General features: G+C 63.5%; 4 protein-coding genes across 4 annotated transcripts; 3 read left to right on the forward strand and 1 right to left on the reverse strand.

Annotated features, from left to right (window-relative positions):
- Nucleotides 1–525: 525 nt before the first annotated feature.
- Nucleotides 526–4,391, reverse strand: CHLRE_12g508900v5 (uncharacterized protein). The gene is made up of 8 exons (XM_043068213.1): nucleotides 3,926–4,391; nucleotides 3,664–3,827; nucleotides 3,435–3,572; nucleotides 3,146–3,270; nucleotides 2,906–3,010; nucleotides 2,361–2,538; nucleotides 2,051–2,216; nucleotides 526–1,873 (listed from the first exon to the last, which is right to left on the reverse strand). Exons 1-8 carry the CDS (start codon nucleotides 4,077–4,079, stop codon nucleotides 1,776–1,778), a joined length of 1,128 nt encoding a protein of 375 aa, XP_042918154.1. The 5' UTR covers nucleotides 4,080–4,391; the 3' UTR covers nucleotides 526–1,775.
- Nucleotides 4,392–5,441: 1,050 nt separating this feature from the next.
- CHLRE_12g508850v5 (uncharacterized protein) lies at nucleotides 5,442–8,400 on the forward strand. The gene is made up of 8 exons (XM_001690981.2): nucleotides 5,442–5,648; nucleotides 5,733–5,870; nucleotides 6,151–6,231; nucleotides 6,433–6,494; nucleotides 6,685–6,766; nucleotides 7,088–7,181; nucleotides 7,329–7,408; nucleotides 7,678–8,400. The coding sequence occupies exons 1-8, from the start codon at nucleotides 5,508–5,510 to the stop codon at nucleotides 7,786–7,788; spliced, it is 789 nt and encodes a 262-aa protein (XP_001691033.1). The 5' UTR covers nucleotides 5,442–5,507; the 3' UTR covers nucleotides 7,789–8,400.
- Nucleotides 8,401–8,571: 171 nt separating this feature from the next.
- CHLRE_12g508852v5 (uncharacterized protein) lies at nucleotides 8,572–11,661 on the forward strand. The gene is made up of 5 exons (XM_043068211.1): nucleotides 8,572–9,127; nucleotides 9,262–9,344; nucleotides 9,644–9,799; nucleotides 10,097–10,676; nucleotides 11,183–11,661. The coding sequence occupies exons 1-5, from the start codon at nucleotides 8,859–8,861 to the stop codon at nucleotides 11,598–11,600; spliced, it is 1,506 nt and encodes a 501-aa protein (XP_042918155.1). The 5' UTR covers nucleotides 8,572–8,858; the 3' UTR covers nucleotides 11,601–11,661.
- Nucleotides 11,662–11,721: 60 nt separating this feature from the next.
- CHLRE_12g508853v5 (uncharacterized protein) lies at nucleotides 11,722–17,303 on the forward strand. The gene is made up of 10 exons (XM_043068212.1): nucleotides 11,722–13,295; nucleotides 13,580–13,700; nucleotides 13,922–14,004; nucleotides 14,144–14,575; nucleotides 14,795–14,995; nucleotides 15,248–15,283; nucleotides 15,513–15,671; nucleotides 15,973–16,073; nucleotides 16,399–16,484; nucleotides 16,662–17,303. The coding sequence occupies exons 1-10, from the start codon at nucleotides 11,787–11,789 to the stop codon at nucleotides 16,751–16,753; spliced, it is 2,820 nt and encodes a 939-aa protein (XP_042918156.1). The 5' UTR covers nucleotides 11,722–11,786; the 3' UTR covers nucleotides 16,754–17,303.
- Nucleotides 17,304–17,481: the final 178 nt, after the last annotated feature.

Genomic DNA, 17,481 nt, shown 5'->3' on the forward strand with positions numbered 1-17,481 from the left:
AGTACGAGGCTCATATGTGCACGTTATGACGTAATAAGCACAAACAAAGCGTGGGAGAGCTAAGTTGCGCGTCCGGGCGTGGACATGTCGGGACATGCCTCTACATTCAACAAATGCACACTGACACAGCTGGGCTCTGAATCGCTGGTGCGCATGAGTTCACGTCTAACAAGGCTGCCGATGCACATTGTCCATTCGTCACGCGGCAGAGAGTTGGGCGCGGGGTGGTCTGGGTCGAGGGGATTTCCATGGATAGGATCCCGCCCGTGACCGAAGTCTCAGAACAGGACCGCTGATGGCACGGAGTGATAGTGCTCGTCAAGAGGAGTCGATAGACACCACTTTGGTATAAAATGGAGGGGTTTTAACCCCTGAACAACAAGGTTTTGTCCGTCGGGGGGTCGGTCGTCCCCTCAAGGGGGGTCCCGGGGGATTTCGGGGCATGGGGTCTGGCACTTTGTTTCCTACCCCCCCCCCCTGCCCCGCCCACCCCCAAAGAAAGGGCTGACCTGATCTGGCTGCCGAAATGCCGATTCATTTGACATTCGTTGACCAACCCCAACCCTGACTTCCTGCAGGCCCAGAACAGCTACAAAGAGAGCCGCAACACTGCCCCAGTCACACAACCCAGCTGCCGCCGCCAGCTGCTGAGCCGCCTGGAAGGGGTGTCCCCGTCCACCTAGCAGACTCATGCGGCAGAGCTGCTGCTGCTGTTGCTGCTGCACGCCGCCACCTCCGTGGCCATGGCATCATGCTCGGCCTTAACCGCCGCCAGGCGCCAGCACTTGTGTTGAGTGTGCGTCTGCAGTGGCAGAGCTACTGTGCGCCACCACCAACTCCGTGGCCATTGCATCACGCTCGGCCTTGAGCACCGCCCGCGCCTGTGCCGACTGCTGTGCGGCTGCAGAGGTAGCGCTGCTGCTGTTGCTGTTCCGTACCGCTGCTAGGTCCACTGCCATTGCATCACGCTCTGCCTCAAGCACCTCCACGGCCACGCAAGCCTTCATCACCGCCCGCACCATCATACCCAGGCTTGGCTTCCTGTCTGCTCTCAACGAGTCACAAGAACCTGCAAGAACTACACGTTAGTCGTTGTAAAGCCAACGGGCCTGGTCACTGCGACCCACCTTGTTACGGATGAGTCTTGCAACCCTGACCTGACACACCGGCCCGTGCAAATTGTTTGCCATCTGCTGGGTTCTGGGAATCAGGTGCACCCTACGGGACTATACCAACCTGCCTTACCACGGTCCCATCGCACACCTGACACACCGGCCCGTGCAACAGTCATGTTCAAGGTTGGCGGTATTCTTCCTGGTTCGCGCACGCACTACCGTCTACCAGTACGTCATATTCATAATGCCTACCTAGCGCCCACATGCGGTGCGCCCCAGGGGTGCGCCCAACGCTTCATGGCATACTCTAGCAGTAGTGATCACCCCGGCCTCCCATTCCTTAATCACCATCCGACTCTAGGTCTGAGGATAGCCCGTCCGTTATCGTTGATTCACGGTGTCGACCAAAGGCATAGAATACGCTATTCTTTCTGCAGGATCAGCAAGATGTTACTCCGGCCCCCAAGCTGACCAGCTGAGGTTTCTCCCCAGTACCCATGCGTGAACACAAGACCGCTGCACTTAACCAGACACGCATCCCATGACCAGCTCCCCGCGGGCGCCGCCGTCCGGCACTGCACTGAAAGATACCCTTACGCGCGTGCTGATACTGCCTCGGCGTCCTCTGTCCAATGCCGCTGCTCCTCCTGCTCAGGTGCCTCACTTGTGGCCGTAGTGGTTGACGGCCTCGTCATAGATCATTTGCCGCACGCCCGTTTCGTTGAGCGTCATCTCGTCAAAGTCCAGCACAAACTCGCCTGCAGTGCAGCACGCGGCAAGACGCACGGTCAGTACTGGCAACAAACATGCCTCTAATGTACAAAAGTGCTGTCTGGCGCTAGCAGTACAACGCGTTGTGCTGAGAATGGAGGGCAGTGTCAGAGTGGCATCCGGTGCACCACAACGATTGCGGAGACATTGGTGATGGTGCTCACCTGCCGCCGCGGGCTCCGCCGCCTCCTCATGTAGCTGCGCCAGCCAAGGGTGCTTCAGCGCCTGGATGACGTCAATGCGCTTGCGGGGGTCGAACTGCAGCATCTTCTCCATGAGGTCGATGGCGAGCGGGTCCGCATCGGGGAACAACTTGCGAAAGTTGATTTTCTGTGGACAAACACAACAGGCCCAGCACAGCCAGGTGTAAGCCAGATAGCTAGTGCACACAACGCCGCCAATGCCCACAGCGAAACGCCGCGTCAAACCCCACAGACACGCCCCGTGCCCACTTTCTCATCAGGCCCGCCACACCTCCGAGGGCGGCAGCGCGCGGATGTAGGCGCGCGCCTTGGAACTGGTGATGAAGCCCAGGTCCTCCTCGCTGGGGGGCCCCAGCGTCTTGATGATGAGCTTGAGCTGGTCCACGTAATCCTTACCCGGCAGCAGCGGCTTGCGGCCCAGCAGCTCAGCCAGAATGCAGCCCACGGACCTGCAAAGGTACGCATGGACGTTGTGAAGGCACAGCAGCGACACGCGCCGGGGTCACGCCCTATGCATACCAGGGTCTCGTGTCGGCCCTTTCCATGGTACTCCCTAGACCAGAGCCCAGCTTCCTGCTTGCCAATACGCAGCAGTGGCATTTGCCCTGGACTACACACCCACTACAATGGTGTCAACCCTTGCCATGGTGCTTCTCAAAGGCCGATCCCGGTACCTTCCTGCTGGCCCCCGCCCATCGCCAGCCCATACAACCAAGGAAAGAAAGGTGTGCAGAACGCCGCAGCCCACATATGGCCCGAAGGAGACTCCCAACACGCCCTTGTAGGTAGAAAGTCAAATCAGCCATTTAGACCCACCAGACGTCGATCGCCGTGGTGTACGTGTCGCAGGACAACAACAGCTCCGGCGCGCGGTACCAGCGCGTCACCACGTACTCAGTCATGAAGTTCTGCTTCTCGGTGCTGCAAGATTTGACGCGACACACAGAGAAACACATAGGTATCACATGCGGACGGGCATTCCGTAATGGTCACGAGCAAGCATACCTCTGTCACAGCATCTGCTGGCACTTATGCGAACGGTCACACCTAACCCACCCTGTCCGCGCCAGGCCGAAGTCCGCAATCTTCAGGTCGCACGACGCGTTCAGCAGCAGGTTGCTGGGTTTGAGGTCGCGGTGCAGCACGTTGGCCGTGTGCACGTACTTGAGCCCGCGGAGCACCTGTATGAGGAGTGCCAAGAGGCGTCGTGGGCACACGCGTGCTGCTACACGTCGCCCTCCCTCCGTGTGCACACCCCGCCGTCCCTCCCTCCGTGTGCACACACCCCGCAGCTCGAGAGAGCAGTCCCTGCATTGCCGCCCAAAACCTTTTACGCCGCCTGTACCTGGTAGACGAAGTACTGGAAGTGCTCGTTTGTGAGCGTCTGCGAGGAGCGGATGATTTGGTGCAGGTCTGTGTCCATCAGCTCGTAGATAATGTAAACGTCGTTGAAGTTGTCGCGGGACGGCGGCTTGAGCACGTCCTGCATGCGCACGGGGCAGAAACGCAGGGGCTAGTACGTTGGGCCCGCGAAAACTGCGATGCGCATGTGGACATGTTTGGGCCCCACGCACCTTGACCTGGATGATGTTCTCATGGCGCAGGTGTCGCAGCAGCTTGATCTCACGCAACGTCCTCCGTGCGTCAATCAGGTTCTCGAACGCGTTGCCGATTTTCTTGATAGCAACCTTCTCCCCCGTCTTAGTGTCCTTCGCGCTGCACACCACACCAAAGGCTCCTGTGCACGAGGTTCAAATTGTGGACGGCGCTGTCACAGGAGGGCCTTGAGAGTAAGTTCCACTGGGGTCAATTTGACGTGCTGCCAGCCTATAGTACCTTTGCCGATCGCCTTGATTGGCACGTATTTATCGTCAATCTCGAATGTGGACCTCCAGAGCACATAGCGCGCTTTGCCTGGTATGGGACAGTCTTGCTTAACGGGGATGTTCGACGACCCTGAAGAAGAGCCTGCCTGTGGTGCTTGAGCCATTTTTATGGGGTTGCCTAAAAACGGAGAGTCGGGCCCAGCCGGAGCCATTTGACCCGCATTGTCGTGCCGCTTTAAACCCCCCATGCCGACAGCCCCATGCCTCGCGCTGCCGCCAGCCTCTGGTGTCGTCTCCTACTGCCCCTAGCCCTGTGCAGTCTTTCTGGTGTCCCTTGCAGTGGCATTCTGTGATGTATTGTTCACAAGCACCCGTTGGGCGAACCAAGCAAGGAACCAAGCTGAGTTGCGGCTGCTTCACCTGTATGGTACCGAAATGCTTAGTAGTCAGGTTCCCCCTTTTGCCCACGCTTTTACCCGCCACTGCCGAAAGCTGTATGCCGCGGCTTTGTCATAGAAGTAGTCCCCAAGTGTGTCACCTACATGGCTGCCCGTGGCCGCACGGCGAGTCAGGGCCACATGAGTCTTGCAGCCTGGGGATGGCACCAGGGGATGGCACGCTGGGGCACACCTCGCCTGCGCACCGACGCGCACCCGAATCACACTTGATACCCATCCCTGTGCGACTCGGGCCACTGTCGCCGGAGCCCAGACGCCTTCGAGCACGAACTAACGAACCCACACAAATCTCCCTTTGTAGGAACGCGTTCACAGCGCTAACCAGCCTGACTCAGCCGTGCATTCAGCTGCACTGCTCCTGTGCCTCCAACAGGTCCTGTCCCCACGTCTAAAGCCGCAGTCGCTACCAGCCTACCACTTTGTGCACCACACAGGCTTGGGTCACTTGGGCAGGCGTGAATCTGCGGAAAGCGACCTGCCCCTCCGCTAGCCCCTGCCGGTCAGGCCCTCGCCTCGCTCCCTCCCATTTCAACTGCTACTGTTCGGCCACTGCCAGAGACACCACCTCCCATGTCATCTATCCTTCCAGCAGGCACCTTACGCCGCCCTTGCCGCAGCTGCGGCACTGCGCCAGACAGACTGCACACGGGCCGCTGGCTGGAGGGGAGGCCTCCGTTTGCCTGTGGACATGGTTGGAGCAAAGCTGCAATGCCGAATCCAAGCATAGGATTACACTGGATTACCCGGTCGTAGCGCAAGGCCTCGCCCTGTTTCGCCCCCTGTTCCGCCTCCCCCCTCCCATGGCTCCACACTTTCCTTCGATCAGGACGGACCAGGTTGGACCAGGGGGGGGGGCTGCGTTGGACCCAGGGTTCGCTCGGCTTTAAGGTGTACTTCGAATGTTGTGTGCCGCGCGGGTTCATGTTTTGTGTCAATGCAACCTTGATGCGCGTCTGGAAGCGGGGGTCGACCAGCAGCTGAGCAGCAGGCAACAGGGCAGCCGGCGCCCGAATGGAAGGTTGGGTTTTCTTGATCGGGTACAAGTCGCTCAGCTCACCATAACAATTTCTGGAGCGGTTTGTTAGTCGTTCTTCACGACTCGCGCCTGGCGTATACAGGGTCAAAACCAGAACGATGATGCTCACAGCTCGCTCATTCGCTAGCGCCCGCACCAGCAGGCGCACGGTCTGTCACGTTAGCGCTAGCAAGGCAAAACTCTTTGATGTCCCCGTGAGCAACAATGGCGCGCGGAACCGCTTCATCATCCGCAAGAAGGCAAGCACTTGCGGCACCAGTAGCATCGCACGCCACCCGCCTGTTTCCCCTCACTCAACCGAACCCTACAACCCCCGCCCACAGGGCCTGGAGGGCCAGATTGACATTGTGACGCCCCAGACCATCGGCGGCCTGAAGAGCCCCGAGTATCTGGCTCTGAACCCGCAGGGCAAGATGCCTCTGCTGGTGACGGAGTCGGGTTGGCCCCTGCCCGAATCTGAGGTATGGGGACGGCTGTGCGGCAGCTCTGTTGGCTGTATGTGTGTGGATGAAGAAAGTAATTAAGTAGCTGTGGGCGGCGGTTGAAGCGTTTGGTTTATGGCGTCGGGGCCACTACGCCCCATGCACGCGCCCTGGTCGTACGCAAGGCCTGGCGGCCTGCGCGTGCCGCAACCTGAGCTAGGCACGCCAGCACTGGCCACACGCTGCGCACCCGCTCTGTCCTGCAACTCATATCCTCACCCTATAAACCAACTCGCGAACATGAACATGCGTAACGCAGGTCATCTCGCAGTATCTTCTGGACAAGTACGCGAGCCACAGCCCATCTCTGGTGGCCAACACCCCTGAGGGCCGCGCGCGGGTGAGAGCCAGCAGCAGGTGCAGAGGCGGGGCATCACGGTAGTTCGAGGCAGTGTTCATCCCGTCAGGCCCACACACCATGGCAGGTTGCTCGGCGCCATCGGTCCGTCACACCAGCTCAGATCACGGGCCCGGCGAACTCCATGCGTGAACACCTTGCGTGGGTCCTGCAACTCACATGTTCCCCCACATCCCCCCACAGGCCAACCTAGCCACGCGCATCCATGATGTTTACATCGTGCCCATCCAGGGCTGCATGTACAGGTGGGCCAGAGGGCAAGCCCCATGCGGCTCCTGTGTGAGGCCGCCTCCCCGGCTCATGACGGATGATGTGCGGGTTGGCTTCGGCTACCTCCCCTCCACCTCCTGCTCCACGCTGCATGCTGCATGCGGCCTCGCCGGGGCTGAGGCGTGCTCGCCGTTGTCGCTGTGCCGGCCTCCATCCGCCCCGCAGGACCATGGACAGCGTTGAGACACGCGCCAAGCAGATTGAGCAGATTGCTTTCCAGCTGAATGTGCTCGAGGGCATTGTGCAGGTGGGCTAGCTAAGCAGGAGAAAGGTGGCATGGGACAATGGGAGGGCATAGCCGGTGAGCACTGGGCTGGGCGTGTGCGGGAAATTCCATCTCTGCATCAGGCTTCCACAGGCCCACAGCACTGCAGTAAAGGCTGTTGCTGCATCTGTATTGGCTACCAAGGCGACGGCCCGTTGCGTGCCCGCGCAAGTACAGGCCCCGCACGCACATGTTTTCCGCGGCCCGGCTTGCTCCTTGTTGTTATTGCTGCCTGGCTTCATAGGAGCCCTGGAATTAGTCCCACCCCAATGTCCCCCCCCCCGCCTCCTTTGGTCGATGCAGGGCCCCTTCGTTGCGGGCTCCGAGATCACGGCGGCTGACGCGGCGCTGTTCCCCACCTTTGTGTTCTTTGACTTCATCCTGCCCACCTACTTCGGTGGGCTGGGTTGGGCTTGGCGACCGGGCTGCTGGAGGGCCGTGCTCTTGCTGTGCGGTGCAGCAGCCGGTGGCGATGCATGGCCCCGACCACCTTCAAGCCAAAGCATCCACGCCGCCCTGGCCCCACCTGTTTGCTCCTGCACAGGCTGGAAGGACGTGTTCGCGGGCAAGCCCAAGCTCAAGTCCTGGTGGGAGAACATGAAGAAGGACGCGGAGGGCGCCAAGGTACGGCCGACGGCGGCTGCCAGCGGGTGCCTGCAGAATTGTCACCCTAGGTGGCGCGTCGCTTGCCTGGCTGGCTGGCTGGCTGACTGGCTGTCTGTGCGCCGCGACTAAGCACAGAATGGAGCCGGGGCCTTACGCCTTGCCCGCCCCTAACCGCACTTGCCTCTCCCTCGAGTCCCGGTTGCTTGCCTGACATGCATGCATGTGTGTTGCCTGACATGTGTGTTGCCTTCCGCGTGTGTGTTTACATGCGTTTGTACTTTTTGTAGATCTACGAGGAGATCCGCGGTGGGCTGCAGGGCTGGGCCAACAACAACCGCTGGAGGGACCAGGGCATCACGGACCACGTCGCCAACAGCGCATACAAGTGGGCGTACTGAGCGAGAGAGCGCGACAGCAGCGCCGTGGTGGAGTGTGAAAGAGGCAACCGAACGGAAGAAAGCAGTGAGTTAAGGAGTGAGGGAAAAGAGCTTGAAGTGGTGTGAGTGAGCAGCAAGTGAGGAAGATGAGCGCGCGTGCGTCTCGTTGGGACAGCAGGGAAGAGGGAGAGTGCGATTGCGTGGGGGAGGAGGAGAGTGTGTCTCGCTCAAGTAGAGGGGTGCTGGGTTCCGGTGGCAGCATTTCATGGAGGCGTTTGCACTAGCATCCCCCAAGCAAGGCTCAGTTCAGATTCATGGTGGCCAGGAGTTGCAGCTAGTTGCGGGCTCGGCTGCGCGCCCAGGAGGCTTTCATTGAGACCTGACTACAGCCTGCACGGGAGTTTTTCTTGACGCACTCGCCAATTTTGCTCTCTCGTCGGCTATTGGGGTCTGTTGGATTTGCGAAGGTGGCTTGGTGTGCGATGGGACAGTTGTAAGGCAGGTTGGTGAAGGTGGCTTGGTGGGATATCCTGGGGTCACTGGATGCGCCCATCAATGCATGCATGTGTGGAGGGATGTGATTGCTTTGCAGTGATTGCTCAACAAAGCTGTGCGGTGTAAGCGCTCACTTGGCAGCAGTAGCAAGGCTGCAACTCTGCCGACGGCAAGTAGCCGGGGCGAAGCAGACGCCCATCACACTGCTTAAGGCGGGCGTGGGTCCTGGGTCGATTAGGGTTCAGCATGAGCCTTCGTGAGGCGTAGTAATGCAACTTTGCCCGTATTCATTGTATTATACCGTAAGTTACCTTGCGCACAAACGACCTGCTTTCCCTGCGATTTTCCTGCAACACCTGCAAGGGCGTTGCAGATATCAAAAATTTTGAGCTAGCCGGCACTTATTATGCTCTACATAAAATCGGTCCGTCACTTGCCTCGCCCAACCAACTGTACCAACGCAGCTTAAATAGCATCGCAAAATGCTTGCGCGCGCACGCCGTCTACCTAGCCGGTCATACGAGTGGACTGCCTTCAGCTCTATACCGCAATTGCGACCGATTGGACGGCTGAGAACGCTAGAAACCAGCACCGCGATGCCCAGCGGCGCGTTACACGGCAGTCACGCTCGCCCCTCTAGGACTGCTTCAGTGTGCCACGCGTCGTCCGTTGATGCGTCTGCATTGGCGGGTGACGCACGGGTGGCGACCTCAGACTCGCCGGCGGTGTATGTGTACAGCGGAGAGGGCGCCGGGTATCGCAGCGCCAGGACGGCCTTGGAGTCGGCGCGGGAGTTCCTGGCCCCAGGCGTTCACGTGCGCTTCCTGTCAACAGCGGAGCTACTGGAGGGGAGCTGGGCGGATAGGTGAGGGAGTCAAGGAGGGGTCCTCAGCAGGCAAGCGCCGGAGCAGGCGTTGCGCGCGTGTTGGTACCGCACGTTGCACCAGCGTACAAGTGTGCAACCCGACTTGCGTGACCCAACCGTTGTATTGCGCGCAGGTGCTTGCTACTGATAATGCCAGGCGGAGCGGACCTGCCCTACTGCAAGCACCTGAACGGGCGAGGGAACCGCATCATCCGGGGTAGGCGATTGGCATTGACGCAGCCAGGGCAACGCCTTGCGAACGCGTTTCCCCTTTGATTGCAAAGAGTTGAGCGCTGCTCAAAACCAACCAACCTCACTAGGATGCAACACTGTCCTTTGCTGAAGACCCTTGCTACCATTGCTGCCCGTGGGCGTGCATCACGTGTGGCAACCTGTTTGGGAGCCGTCAGGAACCGCCCTCAACTCCGCTCTCTGGGCCTCACGCCCCTCTCCCACACTCCCACTCCCATCCCCAAAACCTCCAACCCCATTTCACGTGCACGCACACGCACACAGGCTACGTCGAGGCGGGTGGCGCCTATCTGGGCATCTGCGCCGGCGCCTACTACGCCTGCGCGCGTGTGGAATTCGAGCCGGGCAGTCGGCTGCAGGTGCTGGGGGACCGCGAGCTGGCCTTCTTCCCGGGCCGGGCGAGAGGCGCGGCGTACCCAGGTGCTTGCAAGCGTGGGTCCGGGGGAGTGCATAAGTGCTCGCGGTGGGCCGCGGCTAGCAGGGGCCGAGCGCGGGTGTTGGTGCCCGTGCAGCGAGGCCGGAGGGAGGGAGAGGGTTCGGAGCAGGATGGCGCGGCATTGCCGGTGAGGGGGACGTGTCACGCGCGTGCAGGGCCTCAGTGCGCGGGGCTATGGCGCAGAGGGCGGCCAGCACGACCTCCAACTTCACGTGCGCCGAGCGGAACATGCTCAACACCAAAACCGCCCAAACCAACACGTCAGTCCTTGCGGATCGCAGGCTTCGACTACTTGTCTGAGGCGGGCTCCACCGCGGCGCCACTCGCCTTCCGGCCGCCGCCGCCGCCGCACCTGCTGGCGGCCATGGCCCTGGACATCAGCCCCCGTGACCCCCGGCACGGCACACAGCAGCAGCGCCAACAGCAGGAGGAGGAGGAGGAGGAGGAGGCGGCTCGGGGAGGGGGCGGCAGTGCCACCCAGGTGCAGTGGGCTCGGGGCCTGGCGCCGCAACACCTGCAGCTGCGGCTCAAGGCATGCGGGCCGGCGCCCCCATCACCCGCTTCTTCGCCGCCGCCTGCACCGCCAGCAGCGGCGCCAGCGCCAACGTCAGCGGCAACGGCGGCTGCGGACGGGTCAGCGGCCACGGCAGCTGCATGCACGGCACCCGCCGCGGCGCCAGCGGCGTCGGAGCAGTGGCACTACTGCCGGGACTACTCCAACGGCGGGCCCGTGTTTGAGCTGGTGCCGCCGCCGGCTGGGGCGCCAGCAGTGGCTGGGGCAGCTGGGGCGCCGGCTGCGCCTGCCGAGGTGGAGGTGCTGGCGGTGTACCCGGAGCTGGGGGATGCGCTGGCGGCCGTCAGGTGGGCCGCAGGGCTGGAGCAGGGCCAGGGGACAGGGGCCCGGGTCAGGGCCAGGGCCAGCATGGGAGATATATGTTAGGACTGAGTGAGGTGTTGGGGCCGTGCGCCGCCGAGCGTATGGAGAAGGGGTGAAGGAGCGTGCCGCAACTGTGCCGCACAAGCGCCGCTGTCTAGCTCCCAGTGTGCCTGGCTGTCATTGCCGTTGTCCCTTCAAACCTATGCCTCGAACCCCAACTACCGCTGGTGGCATCCACACTCTTGCCACCCCCCCCCCACGCCTGCTGTCTACTTCGCTACACTTCTCTGTACCAATCCTTGCAACCCCCCCCCCCAGTGGTCTACCGTCTACCACTTCCTTAACTAATCATGAATGTACCCCCCCCCCCGGTATGGAATGCGTCGCGTGTGCCCGCTGTACCTCTGGACGTCGGCACTTCACTTCATATTTGATACACACCATCCCATGGATGGCTACCCCCCCCCCCCGCCTCTCCTCCCTGCCTCAGGTGCCGAGTGGGGTCGGGCGTGGCAGTGCTGTGCGGCACACACCCGGAACTGCCCGCGGCGGCGCTGGGCGAGGCGGTGGAGGCGTTGGGGCTGGCCGCACACGACCCGCTGCAGGCAGCGCACATTGCCCACCTGGGCTCGGAGCTGGGGCGATGGGAGGAGGCGCGCCGGAGCTTCTGGCTGGCGCTGCTGCTGGCGTGCTGCAGCAGTGTGCCGTGGACGGGGCCACGAGCGGCGGAGTTTGGCGGGGCGGCGGCGGCGGGTGGCGGCGGAGTGCAGGCGCAGGAGAAGGAGGAGCATGAGCAGCAGCAGGTGTCGGCGGTGGTGTCGGGTGTTCATGGGAGCCGGGAGGTGCGGCTGACGGGTGCGACGGGGCGGGGCGGGGTCCGGCAGGGAGGTGCGGTGGCGCCAGCCTGATGTCCGTGGATATGTGGCAACATCTGCTGATGGAGACAGAGTGCTGTAAAGCTCGTGTTCATGTGAATGAATAATCCCTTGCGCCCCGTCCAACAGACTTCTTCACACAACAGCAGAACTACACGCTGCTCGACTTTTTGCTCTCCCTGTGAGTCGGCTGCTATCTTGTGCCACAGGCTCTAACGGATGGGCAGCGAGGAAGACGAAAGCGGCTACGGCACAACACTTAGCGGGTATGAGGAGGAGGAAAACTCACCGGGCAGCGTTCGCTCGCTAATGCTCCGCGCCGCACTCGAAGCGCCGGACGAGTTCGAGTTCGCAGTGAGTGACGACGCATCCATCAGCGATGTCAGCAGCAGTAGCAGCAGCCTTGGCGACGACGCGGGGGGAGAGCAGGTAGGCGAGGAACTAGGCCGCGCCGGGCGCAGCGAGTTGCGGCTGCGGCAGCAGCAGCACAGGGGCGCGGCCGCCGTGGGTCGGGCCGCATACGTGATGACTGATGACCACGCTGGCGGTCACGTGGGCAATAGTAGCAGCAGCTGCAACAACCGCCACAAGGACGGCTACGGAGGCACTGTTGGGCCGTCCAATGGTGGCGGTGCAGCAGCAGGGCGGGCGCAGCAGGCCGCCTCACCGAGCCGCCTACCGCCAGCAGCACCAGCACCAGCACCAGCAGCAGCACCAGCAGTACCAGCAGCAGCAGCACCAGCAGCAGCCGCGCAGGCCCGGCAGCGGCAGCGGCGGCGGCGCGGCTCGCGCGGCAGTGCCGCGGGCGAGGAGAAGGAGCCGCCGGGCGTGAGGCTGCCAGCTGGGGCGCAGGTGGCGCAGGTGACGGCGGCAGAGGCGGACGCGCGGCCGGTGCGCCGGAGCCTGGCGCCGTGCTTCGACCAACACGCGCCAGTGGGCGGCCGCAGCAAAGGCAGCACTGGCGGCGGCGGTGACGGCGGAGGGCAATGGCAGGGGCAGGGGCAGTTTGATCCGTGGCTGCTGGAGTCGCCTAGAAGCTCTGGAGCACAGGGCTTCAGGCGCCCGCTCCCTCCCCGCCCTCAGCAGCAGCACCCGCAGCCTACTGCACACCGGTCGCCAGCGCAACATTTGGCACAGCAGACCTCGCAGTCGGCAGCAGAGGTGGCAGGGACAGTGGCGGCCGTGGGGCCAGCCACGCCGCCGCAGCAGCAGCACGCACCCTCATGTCAGTACACGCCACGCAGCAGCGAGCGCACTGGCTCGGGCGGGGACGAACGCACGTCCCCGCCGCGACAGGAGCCCTACACGCCGAACCGCCACCACCAGCAGCGGCAGCAGCAACAGCAACAGCAACAGCAGCCGCAACAGCAACAGCAACAGCAACAGCAACAGCAGCAATGTGCGGACGCGTGTCGAGCGTCGCCGCCCACACCCCGACAGGACACCGGTGCACGCAACGCTTCCCTGTACGCCCGCACAAGTGCCAGTGTCACTGGCAGCGGCTTCTACGCACATGGCACGGCAGCGCGTGGCCCAGCCCAGGAATCGGACCGCGGTGGCGGAGGTGGCGGCGACCGCCAGGGCGGCGGCGGCGGCGGCGGCGGTGACGTGGCGGCGGCGGCGCGGCGGCAGGGTGCTGACCTGGTGGCTGTGGCGGACCGGCTGCTGGCGGGGTGGCGGGGCCGGTGCCTGGAGGCGGAGGCGGGGCTGGGGGACATGCGGCTCGAGGTGGGAGGGTGGTGGGAGGTGGCGATCGGGGCGGGTGGGCGGGAGAGGGGGCGGGTTGCGTGTGTGGGCGGGGCCAGTGGTGCCGGTGGGCGGGGGCAGGCTGCGTATGGGTGCGATGCGGTTGCTGGGTGAGGTACCCTCAGGCTGTGGACTCCATCAGTAGGGAAATATACAGAACTAGAGTGCGTGTGTGATGCTGAGATGTATGGCAGGTGCATGGGCGGTACCTAGTTGCCTAATGCCGCACGGCGGCCATGCCTTTCCCCCCATGCCCCCATGTGCAGGTGCGGCTGGCGCAGATGCATGTACGCGACCTGTCCAGCTCCATGCAGGCAGCGGCGGCGGAGCGGGAGGCAGCGCAGGCGCGCGCAGCGGAGGCGGAGCGGCGCCAGGGCGAGAGCGATGGTGAGTGCAGGGTTTAATGCACCATTAATGAGAATCAAGAGTAAGACTGTGTTGCCGGATGGTTGCCTGCTGCTTGTGTGCTCGCGTCGTCCACGTTCATGATCGCCGCACAGCACCGCAGCACAGCAGCACCTGCTCCCTTGTATAATCTGAACCTAGCTTCCGGCGTGAGCCAAGTCGTGAGTTGCGTGCTGTACGTGGAATGCCGCTGGGGCGCGCAGGTGCTCTTGCAGGAGCGCTGCAGCGGGCGGAGGCCGCGGAGGCCAAGGCTGCGGATGCAGAGCAGCGCGCGACAGCTGCACAGGTCAGTCGGCCAGGCGAGGGGCCCCTATCAACAGCCAACCCAATGACATCGTGCACACTGACGGACCTTTGTCATGCCAAGCGGCGGAAACACCCATTCAAGAACCGCCCTGCCTGCTGCGGGGATGTGGGGCCTGCAGGCAGCGGCATCCATCAAAGCTGCCGAGGCGGAGGAGGCGCGCCAGGCTGCGGAAGCGGCAGCGGCTGCCAAGCAGACGGCCGAGGCAGCCCTGCTGCAGCTGCGCGCCGAGGCCGAGACCCAGCGCCGGGAGCTCGAGGCCCGGGTGGTGGCGGCAGGCGCGGCGGTGGAGGCTGCGGAGGCGCGGGCGGTGGAGGCGGCGGAGGCTCTGCAGCGCCTGTACCATGAGGTGGGCATAGAGCGAGATGCGCATGCGCAGCAGCTTGCGGTGTTGCAGGCGGAGGCGGCGGACGCGGTGCACCGGGTGGAGGCGGCGGAGGCAGCTGCGGAGGTGCATGAGGTGGAGGCGGAGGCGGCGCGGGCTGAGCGGGGCGCGGCGGAGGAAGCGGCGCGGCGGCAGCGGGCTGTGGCCGCCGACCTGCGCGGCCAGCTGGTGAGTGCAGGGAGGGGGAGAGGCGCATGGCTAGCAAGCGGCAGCGGCGGCAAGGCAGAGGCCGGGACTGCAGTTCGTGATCCGGCGCAAGGCGGCCACCCTCTGCTCCGGCCCCCGATGCACCGTTCTGCTCCACATGCCCCCGCTCACTTGCTCGCCCGCCACACAACTGCCCACACACCGCCCCGCCGTCCCGCCACCGTACATCCACTGCAACAGGCGGAGTGCTCCCGGCAGCTGTCCGAGGCGCGTGCCTCCAGCTCGGCGCTGGCGGCGGCGGTGGAGGAGAGCGGCGCCGAGCTGGCGGCCAAGCGCGAGGCGGTGGCGGAGCTGCAGCGGGAGCTGGCGCGGGCGGGGCTGGCGGCGGCGGCGCTGAGGGGGCAGCTGGCGGAGGCCAATGCACGCGGCGCGGCGCTGCAGGTGTGTGCGTGCGTGTTAGCGGGCGGGCGGGCGCCTGCGCTCGCCCTGGTGCTCGAGAGCACAAGTACAGCAATCTCGCAGGACTTGGTGGTGTGTGCGTGTGTACGTGTGCATGTGCTCGTGCTTGCGTGTGCGCCTGCACCTCCTGCCAGAGTGTGTGCAGCCATGCGTGAAAGCGTGCATCTGGGCGCCCCTAGATGAGGTCCCGGACGCGCAGCGAGCAGGTGACGGGCATTTGGGACTGCGCTGCAGGCGGAGGTGGAGTCGCTGGGAAACAAGATTCTGGAGGTGGGTCTACTGGGGGGCTGCTGGGGACAGGTATCTCCGGAAGCCTGCCGTGCCGCACGTGCCGAGCTACTGCTGCCAGGCTGCCCACCTGCGCGGGTTTGGGGGGAGAGAAGGAGGAGCCCTGGCTTGAAAGAAGCAACAAAATAGTTTCCCGTGCGTTGCTCGGCGTGATGCGCAATTGCGTGTGCTGACAAACGATCTGCACGTTGCGTGGCTGGCGACGACACAGGCAGCGGGGGAGATGTCTTCGCTTAGGGCTCGCTGCGACGAGGCGGCGGAGGCGGCTGCGCGGGCGGAGGCGGAGGCGGCGCAGCTGCGTAATGAGGTGGAGGCGGGCGGCGTGCTGGCGGCGCAGCTGCAGCGCCGCATTCAGTGCATGTGCGGGCAGGTGAGGGACTCACGAGGACCGCACCATCCAACATGAGGGGTCCGGAGGGGGGAACGCAAAAGCACAGGGAGAGGGAGAGTCCACACCTTGCGTGCAGAGTGGGCGTGTGTAGCCTGTGGACCGCATATGTAAAACAAACTGCATGTGTGTGTGTGGCGCGCCGATAGTGGCGTACCGGTAGTGCATATACCCGCGGCAGCCTCCTAACCCGCCACACACGTCGAGTCCGCGCGCGTCCCCCCCCTCCACCCCTCCCCCGCTCCCCCACTCTGCCGGCCCGCCCGCTCCCGCACTGTGTCAGGAGGAGGCGCTGGCCGCTCAGCCGCTGGAGACGCTGGAGGCGCTGGCGGCCATGTCGGAGGCCGCCCTGCCGCGGGTGAGGCACGCCATCGTGACGGCCAGGTGCGTGCGGACAAGGGCAAAGGCCGTGAGGGCGGTTGACGGGTTGAGGGCGAGGGGTTGCCGGCTCTGGGCCATGTAGGGAAGACCGGGCCTACCGGCGCGCAATACGCGGATGTGCGTGCGTGCCTCTGGGGGAGGGCACACTGGCCGTGCCAAGCATTCACGGCGCAGGCTGCAGGGCGCACGGCGTTTCCTGGATGAGAGCAGCCCTATATGTGTGTGTGTGCGTGTGCGTGTGTGTGTGTGTGTGTGTGTGTGTGTGTGTGTGTGTGCGTGTGTGCGTGTGTGTGTGCGTGTGTGCGTGTGTGCGTGTGCGTGTCTGCAGGGTGGCAGCTGCGCGCTCCGAGGCGGTGGAGGCGGCGGCATGTGCAGTGTGCCTTGCGGGCAGCCGAGACACATTCCTGAACTGCGGTACGTGCCTCAGGCTTGTGCGTGTTGACACCGCGCTGCCTCGTATGCACATGCACCCGCATGGCCACCAACATCGCGGCAATTAGGTAGCGCGGTATTCACATAGCAACTCTTGAGACACCCACTCAACACTTAACGTTGCGACACCGCGTGTGCGTCTTGTGTTGTGGTGCGCAGGCCACATCATTTGCCGGGGTTGCTCAGAGAGGGTGGAGCGATGCCCCATCTGCCGGGCGGCCATCACCAACCGCTCGAGGGCGTTCGTCTGACGCGCGTCCCGGCCTCTGTGCACTTCATGCACGGCAGTTCAACGGCGGGCGCTTCAGATTGACCGGGGCTAGCGCTTTAGAGTTGGCCAAAGCAGGGCGCATCTGCGTTGGGCTGTTCCCAGCGTTGGATGCCGGGGCAGCTGCCACAAGCGTGTGTTTGGGGTGATCCGCTGAACTGTAACTGCTGGCACCGCAGTTAGATATAGGTAGTAGACCTGAGCTACATTCGGTTGTCTGCCAGTTTCTTTGTGTCCTATGCCATCGTAGACATCCGAGGCCTGGGACAGCCAAGGGCCAGACACTAGTGCAGCATTGAACCGTACGTTGATGCCGTGAAGCGCTGTCGTCAGCGATGCCCCTGGCTATAGTGGCATCCCGAGAAGCACGCTGCTTGCAAAGGGAGTGCTAAGGATGGAGTGCGCGACCAGACGCGACGGCCCAGGGACAGCGCGGGCTACCGGACTGGCACGTACTGGCACCAACGCGCAATCCGAACCGTGGTTCCCCGCGTGTCAACTTGCCCTGCCCCGCGACCGCGACCACCTCTTTTAGCAAGCCCGCAATTTCAAGTGTCATCTTTCACCCGCAAATTCCCTCTAAGCCTTGCGCTGCTGGCTGGGCACAAGGGGGAATCCGAAGCCTTCTGTCGCGTATGCTTGCGCCAAGGTAACGAACCGTCCCGGACCAAATTACAGCCACCATTGAACACCTAAAATCTCACAAAGCAG

The sequence above is a fragment of the Chlamydomonas reinhardtii genome, chromosome 12 (genome assembly GCF_000002595.2).
Source record: "Chlamydomonas reinhardtii strain CC-503 cw92 mt+ chromosome 12, whole genome shotgun sequence".
NCBI classification, from domain to species: Eukaryota; Viridiplantae; Chlorophyta; class Chlorophyceae; order Chlamydomonadales; family Chlamydomonadaceae; genus Chlamydomonas; species Chlamydomonas reinhardtii.

Coding starts and splice junctions, on each gene's coding strand:
- CHLRE_12g508900v5 (XM_043068213.1), bottom strand. CDS start 4,079: ATGGCTCAAGCACCACAGGCAGGCTCTTCTTCAGGGTCGTCGAACATC. Junction 3,573..3,663: donor AGAACATCATCCAGGTCAAG/GTGCGTGGGGCC, acceptor GTGCGCATGCAG/GACGTGCTCAAGCCGCCGTC. Junction 3,271..3,434: donor TCCAGTACTTCGTCTACCAG/GTACAGGCGGCG, acceptor CTCCTCATACAG/GTGCTCCGCGGGCTCAAGTA.
- CHLRE_12g508852v5 (XM_043068211.1), top strand. CDS start 8,859: ATGCCCAGCGGCGCGTTACACGGCAGTCACGCTCGCCCCTCTAGGACT. Junction 9,800..10,096: donor GAGAGGCGCGGCGTACCCAG/GTGCTTGCAAGC, acceptor TGCGGATCGCAG/GCTTCGACTACTTGTCTGAG. Junction 10,677..11,182: donor GATGCGCTGGCGGCCGTCAG/GTGGGCCGCAGG, acceptor TCCCTGCCTCAG/GTGCCGAGTGGGGTCGGGCG.
- CHLRE_12g508853v5 (XM_043068212.1), top strand. CDS start 11,787: ATGGGCAGCGAGGAAGACGAAAGCGGCTACGGCACAACACTTAGCGGG. Junction 15,284..15,512: donor TGGGAAACAAGATTCTGGAG/GTGGGTCTACTG, acceptor GCGACGACACAG/GCAGCGGGGGAGATGTCTTC. Junction 16,485..16,661: donor AGACACATTCCTGAACTGCG/GTACGTGCCTCA, acceptor TGTGGTGCGCAG/GCCACATCATTTGCCGGGGT.
- CHLRE_12g508850v5 (XM_001690981.2), top strand. CDS start 5,508: ATGATGCTCACAGCTCGCTCATTCGCTAGCGCCCGCACCAGCAGGCGC. Junction 6,232..6,432: donor CCCCTGAGGGCCGCGCGCGG/GTGAGAGCCAGC, acceptor ATCCCCCCACAG/GCCAACCTAGCCACGCGCAT. Junction 6,767..7,087: donor TGCTCGAGGGCATTGTGCAG/GTGGGCTAGCTA, acceptor TGGTCGATGCAG/GGCCCCTTCGTTGCGGGCTC.